Below are 8,799 nucleotides of genomic sequence, written 5' to 3'. Positions count from 1 at the left end.
AAAATCTGCACCAGGACGCGCAGGCCCGCCTCCTCTTACTGATTGGTCGATCCGTTAAAAAAAACAAAAACAACATACTATCTTTAGCAGGTGATGTTAAAATCACCTGCTACAGATGGTATGTTGTAAACACGAACATATATCTAAGAAATAGGGATATTCACACACAAACTTTCTTCACAGGCATCGTACAATGACACATAAAAAAAGAAGGGGAAAAAAGATCCTAGGGCTTCTCTGGCCAGCCTGTATATTATCAGTGTCCAACATGATAAAGGTTCTCTCAAGGCTGTGGGACATTCAATCAAACTGTATTTATGATAATGTTTAGTATTTGATGTGCTATTTGTGTGATCAGATACAACTACAATAGTTAAACCTGTAATGCAGCATAGACACAACAGACTTTGTTTGGTAGTACAGTATTGGGCAGATCAGGGTCACTATGAAAAAAATATATATATTACTTTCTACGCGTACACCGTTCTTCTGTGATGTGCTACTTAAGTTTGTTTTGTTTAATTTTTATATTGTTATCCCTTATTGAATGTGTTTTCTTCTTTTCTTATCTTTTGTGAGAACTTGGACGAGTGTGTCACATTTTGGCACAAAGTATTATTGATAGATAGATAGATGGATAATAGATAGTTAATATAAATATATATATATATATATATATATATAGATAGATAGATAGATAGATAGATAGATAGATAGATAGATAGATGGATAGATAGATGGATCAATATTGTCTTAATTGTTTTCAGTATATAGACACATAGAAACAAGCACATTACTAAACAACAGTGACACCATATTTGTATTGTTCTGCCAATAACTCAACCGCAAAACATGTTCCACCTAACACCCAACAGCAGGCTCCATCCACCTTAAAGCATTTAAGCAAAGAGGCACAACCATTTCTGAGATTCTGATCATAACAGAAGTGGGTGGCGCTGCATATCTACAAGCAGCAGACGTTTTATGCAGGGAAAAAGCATGCATGTGCATCTAAAGTGTCTATGTGACTCACCATCAAATAAAGGCAGGATTTGACACAGGTGTTGGCTTTCAGTGACCTGCGCCATGTCTGTAAGATAAAACCAACTGACATTCACAATGAGTAGGTTTCGATCGGCTGGACAATGACAGAGAAAACCTACGACACAAATTTCCTGTTTTGCCAACGTACAGACATTTTATTGTAAAAGAAAGTACAATATATGATTAAAAGTTGAAAGCAATTTCAATTGGCTTCCCATGAGAAAGAGGGTGGAATTCTGAAAAAGTTAAAATGAAATAGGCAGAGAAACAATTGTTGATGCAACATTGACACCTTACTGGGAACATTACTGTTGTCAAAACACATCCACTTCTACGAGTTACCAGCTTTAAAGAAACAAACATCTAGGATGGTTCTTCATTTTCTTGAGTCTTGGGACTGTGGTGTTGTTTCAGAATTTGCCCTTCTTCTTCTTCCAGGGCTTCTTCTTGCTATTGGAGTCGATGATCATCAGAGACTGGCGCTTCAGTGCCTCACGTGAGATGACATCAGCCTCGTCCTCTTCACTGTCGTCCTCTGAGACCCAAACCGTGACAGTTTAGACTCTGTGTGTGTGTGTGTGTGTGTGTGTGTTTGTGTGTGTGTGGCTCCCAACTCACCGTCATTGAAGATGTCCAGTCTTTGGTCGTCAGGCAGCTTGACGCGGATGTTGTAAGCTGGCAGTTTCCCCTCAATCCTGACATAGAACTGCTCAGAGAAACAAAGAGAAAATAATGAATGATTACCATCAAAAATATATTTGCCAACGTAGCTTATAATATTCAATATTATTCTTCAAAATCCCCTATATCCATGAAATACTAGTGTATGTAGGTCTGTTTATGCATGAAACATCGCGAAACTGATCAAAAGTGTAGCCTATTGATTTTTCAAGTCTTGTAATATAAACAGAATTTTACAAATATTTAAAGGACATTAAATTAGTGTGAGGCCAGATAAAAAACTGAAAACTTTAAAAGAGCCAGTTTAAGTTGTAGGAATGGATGCAAGCTGTTTGACCAGCACGGCCAAGCAGTTTCTAACAGTACCGGTCTTGCAAACAAGGCTGCGCTGATTTTAACTATTTTTTTTAAAAAGATCAGCTAATGCGTGTAACTGACGTCCCAGTTACAAAGACTATGCCTTCTAAAACTGCATCTGAGAGTAAAAAAGTCAATGTCATTAGCAAAAGGGCCCACACACTGTTAAGTGTTTTCTATGGTACACGTTGATATCCTTAGTTCTCAAACAGAGAAGGTGCTGGCAAGTGTTAGTAATCAAGAACAAACACTTCAGGTGGCGCTAATGGCTGCCTTTCCATTCAGATACGCTATGCAAGCACAGCAGCATGCGTGCATACGTTCAGCCACGTAGTGTTCATTTGTCGCCCCGTGCAATGTAGGCTTAAACAAGAGCCACAATGTGCCCTTTGCCAAACTTGATTTATAATTAAAAGTTCACGTTTATGCAAAGCCATTACAGAGGGGACTGTTAGTCAATTCTTAAACCAGAAGTCCATATTAAAAATGTATTAATAATTATAATAGGGTTGGGGAATCAGTTTTTTGTAACCATTTCATCAGTTACAGAGATATTTATGTTAGTCACACAACCTTCAAGTCACCAAAGAAACCCTTCGCTTTCACGTCTGTGGATTTGTACAATTGCTCAACAAGCACGCAGGCTAAGAAACCAAACTAAGTAGTGTGTTCTTTCTGTCTGTCTATGTCCCATATGTCCTAGTACTCTGTTTCACCCGATGCTACACACACATACCCCCTACACACAACAAACAGCGCTGGCCACTGTCATTAAAACTGTACAGTAATCTCACGTCTATGTTTACTCTGTAAGAATGCAAAACCTGTTTCAATATCCTATCCCAAAACAGAGAATACAGTATGTTTAAAAGCACTGTGAATCTGCATGAGCTCTGATGAATGGAATGATGATTCACCTAAGAGCTGGCTCCTTAAAGGCAATTAAGCAAATAGGCAAAAACATTTCTGAGATGCTGAACATAGCAGTCATAGTTGGCTTTGCATGTCTACAAACAGAGAGGGTTTCCCATGTTACAGGGAGAAAGCATGCATGTAAATTAAATAAAGGCGGGCCTTGTCACACGTGTTGGCTACACCATGTCTGTAAGATCACATGGTTCCATCAGCAGGACGATGCCGGTTGGTTAGAGTATGTCAGATTAAAATGAATCTTGTCCCAACAAACGTCATTTCACACTTTAGGTGTTTATAGGCTTGCTTCTGCTGAGGCCACTTTCTTTGATCAACTCACAGAAGAAGTCTTGAAAATGCAACGCAAGGAAGTGCAATTTTAGCAAATAAGTCACCCTTATGGGTGAGTATAATGTAAACTGGGAGGATAAATCTCAGAAAAAAAAAGTAATACTGATTACAGGGAAATTTCACATGAAACAATTAGTAGTCAGTCTAACAGGGATTGAAACGTTCCATTACAGAAATTGATCTAATATATACTAACAAAAAATAGATTCAGGAACAACTAAGCCAAAGAGCCTCCCGGACATACCTAAAGCTAGGTGAGAAGAATGTCAGTGAAGTAAACAGCCTGAACTGGGACGATGGCTTTAACACATTCAGTCTTAGAATCAATTCCGTGAGGGAACGATATTATGACATAAACTAGAAGAGACACTGACATGCTGATTTCTAAAGGTTCATGGAACAAAGTTATCCAAAAGGCAAGATGACCTAAATCTTGTTGTTTTTTTTTAAAACGGCAACAGTAAATTGATCTGGAAAAACATTAATAATCTCACAAGTAGGACTTAGAAATAATAAATAAATACTTTTTTTCTTGAGTCTAGAGCCCATATGAGCTTGAGCAAGAAGGATATTGTTTAGATGCTACAGGCCAGATTTTTCTGAGCAGTTAGAGACTCAGAAGTGAACAAAAGGATCAGCGCCTTAACAAGCTGCAAATGTAGAGATGCTTTCCAGTTTGATAGTCACAGCATGTATCTTGGCCAATAACGTTGTTGTTTTTTGATATTATTTTTCTATAGATACACAAACAAAACACAAAAAATACAAAAGATACAACTGACAACTCTTGACGTTGGTAGTGCTTTAGCTCTTTTTGTGTTTTGCCTGGAAAAAATGGAAGCCAGTGTAGCATATGAGAGTATGGATCAAACCCCCGCTAGAAAATGGAGATGGGTAATCAGTCAACGATAGAAACCACTTGACCAATCAGATTTGACTCACCTCCTCTTCCTCCATCTCCTTCATTATAGCAGCCAAATCCTTTCCGTGAAGCTCCTCCTGCAGTAACTGCAACTTCAGCTCACACTGGGTCAACAGTTCCACCACAAATTCATCTGAGTCTGGAGACACATCAGCCACTGTGTCCTCACTCTGGAGAGGAATTAAAGAAGGGTGTACACAAATAAGATTGCTTGTCACCAAACATCCTGATAGGAAAAGAAGAAAAACTAAAGACGTATGGGTTGATGGGGGAAAGAAAATGAACACTTATTACAAATATAGTTGAACCTACAGTCGTGATGGTTGAAGTTGTATTTACCAGTGTGATGTGTTGAAGTTTGTCTGCGAGATGCTCCACTCCGGCTCGGACAGTTCCGAGGGCTTTAACGAGCCACTCCAGGCGCTCTTTACTTGCATCACACTTCTGCTGTTGAGCGTGCAATTGCTGCTCACACTCTTCCAGCATCTGTCTGTCACTACCAAAACACACACAGAGAAAGAGTAAAGGCTTGAGAATAAACCTTTCACGGCTGCATACACAACGCCTTTGATCCTCAACTACTGTCTGAGTGTCTCACCTGGAGAGTTTGGCCTCTCCAGAATATTTCATATCCTGGAACTGTTGGTTCAGAAGCTCCTTCTGCTCCTTCAGCTGCTGCAGCACCTTCTCATTCTCTTCCCTCAGCTGCTCCAGATGTTGGTGGGTCTCCTTCTGTGTGATGAAGCGCTCCACTATCTCCTACACACGAGGAGAAGAAAAACGGACATGTAAACACAATGTACAGCGTATCTGTGAGAATCCACAGCTGGTACAGCCAATCCTTTGCTTTCCACATCCATACCTGTATATCTGTGACTCCGGTGGCCTCCTTGATGCGTTGGAAGGCCTCCTCAAAGGAGGAGATGGCCTTCTCCTCTTCCCCTCCCATCCTGGGGGTGCTGCGCTGGGCCTCACTGCTCAGCTCGTCTGGCTGCATAGTTCTCTGAGCCTAAACATGGCAGAGGTTATTAGAACTCAAAACATTCTTTAATCATTTCACTCCACAGATTGCCTCTGTTTTGAATGAAACTATATATATATATATATGTATATATATATATATATATATATATATATATATATATGTATATATATATATATATATATATTATCTATATGTATAAGTGTACATTTATATACCATCATGTGTATCTCACCCTTCTTTCAACTTTTTCAGCCTGGGCCTTGCGCTCATCAACTTTTCTCCTATAGCTTGCTATAATATGCTCTCTCTCCTTGCGCTCCTTGTAGAGCAATTCCTCCTGCTGCTGTAATTCAACCTAGCAGGAAGATGAAAGGGAAAAAGTGTATACCTTTGTGATAAGGTAGACTTAAGAGACACAGCTGAGTAAATACTGAAAAAGCCATTGCAGCTGCTTTACTTGTGAGTCATATAACTTCAATTAATAGAGATACTAATGATAAGTGACTCATCCTTGTGACGCATTTATTAGAAACATGCATGTTGCAAACTCATAGCATAGGCGGTTGAAGGTCACCTTAGCAGCTTCTTTAGAGAGCTGGGCGTTGTTGTTCATGACCTGCATGTTGTGAAGCTCCTCTCTGTGCTTCAGGATTTCTGCCTCCAGACTGTCCAACTGGCCATGGAAAGTCAGACTCTCCTCCTGAAGTGGTGACAGTGGAAAAGGGAGGGGTGGAAAGATAAAGGACAAGAAATATGGATGTAAAGAGCAGCGGGTGTTTAGAACATCGAAAGTATAAGATCACAAGAGGACTGTTGCAACACTGTGTCCCGGACCATCTCAGGAAATCTTACTGGCTGATTATTACAGTAGGTTAGGAACTAGAAATGAAATCCTGAAAGCTCAATCTATAAATGCACTTCAGTTGCACTGGATAAAACCTATTAACCAAATATAAAAATGTAACTGTAAGGAGATTTAAGTGCATTGTCGAGCATTGGGAATATCTGTTTACATATCACAAACAGAATTTGATATCAAAGGAACAAAAAAGAGTCTTAGCACAGGCATCACTGCAGGGTTCAAATTTAGCACCAGCCAAAAGTTGGTAAAATATGCAATTGGCAGGTAGATTTGCTTCACTCACCAGCCAAATAAAACATGGCTTTCTATTGAGTGGCTGAACAAAATTTACCATTCACTAGCCATTTGGCTGGTGGACAAAAAAGTTCATTTTGAACCCTGCATCACAGCATCCATTTTTTCTTCACATGATACCTGGATGAAAATTATTAGCAGGTTGTATGATGATGAAGTCATTTTACTCTCAAAAGGGTGTCTGCTGATGCACGTAGATTGTATGATAATGCATAGTTACCATATTTGTACATACGTGAGTTGCAAAATAACATCTACAATGGGCAGCTCAGCAGAATAACACAAACCATTATGGCAGGTGGTGCTGACAATACCCTGCAACATGTCAAGCAACGCTGAACACAAACATTATTCAGAGGCTAACAATGTGTATGTTGGTTAACCTGCAGGTGACTTTTGAGTTTCTGATAGTTAATCATGATGTTCTCAGCTTCTTTGCACTTAAAATGGGTCTTCTCCAGACTGTTCTCCAGCGCCCGCAGCTTCTGCAAACACACATCCAGTTAAAAATAGTAATCTTCGGTCATGTACTTCCCGAGGGTGAACATTAGAACAAAAAACGAAAAACTGATCTTCATGTTTTGCACATTTCGCCATGAGCTTAAGAAGTGACCACCATGGCATCTTCCTCTTGTTTCTGAGCACGAGCATCGGCAGACGGTGCTCCGCTTCTACTCTCTGGTTTCATTCTCTGATATCTCATCTTCAGCTCTTCGAGGCGACGCTGGTGGGTCTGGGTGGTGTGTTTAAGGGCATTGAGACGCTTCATCTTGGACAGCACCCTCTGGTCAAGCGTCAATAGGGCTGCCTGAGCAAAGAGTAATGACAGGGAGAGTGTGTGAGTGCCCAAGAGAGACAGTAAGGGGAAACAAAGAGTTGTGTACTTGCAATTGGTGAAAATAGTCCAACAATATAATTTTGTAGTCCACTAATATGAACCTTATACAAATTATCTCATATTAATACTTAGAATGAACAACAATGCGGCTATGAACCGTGAATTGTACAGTATTTATGGTCCTTCCTCTCACCTTCCCTGACATGTTGCGGTAGGCATCCTTCTCCAACCCTCTGTTATGAAAGGCCGCTTTGATGATATTTTTATCACCCTGGGAGGCAAGACGCCAAAATGGAGAAAAAAATGGAAGTAAATCAGTTTGTCATGACTTGTGTGATGTTGCGCCTGTTTTCTTTTACTAACATATGTGAGGACAGAGCAGAAGCAACCAAAATGGGAACGTTGCCTCTGTTTACGGGACTTACAGAATTAACTTCTGCCAGCTTTCTGCACAGCCTCTTGTTCTCCTGCCTCAGCTGGCGGATGGTATCTCTGTTCTTCTTGATGGTGGACTGAGAACTCTCATAGTATGCAGTTCTGTCGCCCTCTGGTGGACACATTCATAGTTACACTAACAATAGAAGGTTTGCTGACTTATCATGCATTAATAACACAGCTAGTTGCTGTTTTTTAAACATATTTAGTTATGGGGTTAACAGTGGCTAGACATGGCGACCTCAATATAGCAGCTAGCAAAGTACACGTCCTTCAGCATGAACTGAAAGCGACGCACAGACCAATCACTTGGTACACAAACTTACCCAGAAGTTGGATTTTTCGCTGCATCTCCGTTATTTGGTCATGCAGCGGAGGTTTCATTGCTTCGGCACTAAACGGCATTTTCCTGCTTCGTTGTTGTTGTACACAATTAACGCTGACGAAGAAAATTCGCACTCAATCGGTGTTAGCTTGACCTGAACGATGACCACCTCTGGTAGGCTCCAGTGTTGCCTAGCAACCTGTACACGTACACTAAAGTCAGGCTCTGATAAGTTTCACATTAACCCTTTCGAGGCACTGCAATGATATATAAGCTTCAGTGATGAGCTTAATGAAAAACGGTATTTAAATTATAATTAATAAATGGTAAATACAATACATTACTCACTTAGGGACATGTCCCTTCTTAGTTACTAAATATGTAATTCAAGCACTAACAGTTCATCTATTTTAGACATGCCATTGAATAGCCTATCAAAAATGACTATTTTGCTCCTGTAACAGTGCTAATCAAAAGGCTTACATAAGGACAGAGGACGCATTCAGCCTATACAATTTTTGGTCCTTTGAACACTGATATTGGAACACAAACTTTTATTAGTTTACAACAAAATGCAAGGTTGTCATCAAACTCAAAATTTGCACATTAGACTAATCATGGATATGCAGTAGCTATTTTATGTGCAAAATATTTAAAAAAATAATAACACAAGCTGTTAAAACATTTAAGACTGCATATTCAAGTTAAAGCACTTGGTTCATTTGTAATTTCTTAAAGCTTGGAGTGTCATACTAAGCTTTTAATCGCAATTTAGCAACTTTGCTTTGGTGAG

The 8,799-nt window shown here is 39.7% G+C and overlaps 1 protein-coding gene across 2 annotated transcripts; it reads right to left on the bottom strand.

Annotated features, from left to right (window-relative positions):
• Positions 1-1,227: 1,227 nt before the first annotated feature.
• On the bottom strand, positions 1,228-8,239 carry ccdc151 (coiled-coil domain containing 151). 2 transcript variants are annotated; one of them, XM_034892642.1, is made up of 13 exons: positions 8,008-8,239; positions 7,672-7,793; positions 7,440-7,517; positions 7,025-7,216; positions 6,792-6,890; positions 5,827-5,952; positions 5,485-5,607; positions 5,130-5,276; positions 4,866-5,026; positions 4,607-4,763; positions 4,288-4,437; positions 1,663-1,750; positions 1,228-1,579 (listed from the first exon to the last, which is right to left on the bottom strand). In XM_034892642.1, the coding sequence occupies exons 1-13, from the start codon at positions 8,084-8,086 to the stop codon at positions 1,455-1,457; spliced, it is 1,647 nt and encodes a 548-aa protein (XP_034748533.1). In that variant the 5' UTR covers positions 8,087-8,239; the 3' UTR covers positions 1,228-1,454. The 2 variants fall into 2 exon arrangements, with proteins under 2 accessions (XP_034748533.1, XP_034748524.1); XM_034892633.1 differs by having other exon boundaries at positions 6,792-6,893; positions 8,008-8,238.
• Between the last annotated feature and the right edge of the window lie 560 nt (positions 8,240-8,799).

Source organism: Etheostoma cragini, chromosome 2 (genome assembly GCF_013103735.1).
Source record: "Etheostoma cragini isolate CJK2018 chromosome 2, CSU_Ecrag_1.0, whole genome shotgun sequence".
Lineage (NCBI taxonomy): Eukaryota > Metazoa > Chordata > Actinopteri > Perciformes > Percidae > Etheostoma > Etheostoma cragini.
Note: the sequence above shows the minus strand (reverse complement) of the source record. Positions and strands in the feature narration are given on the sequence as shown.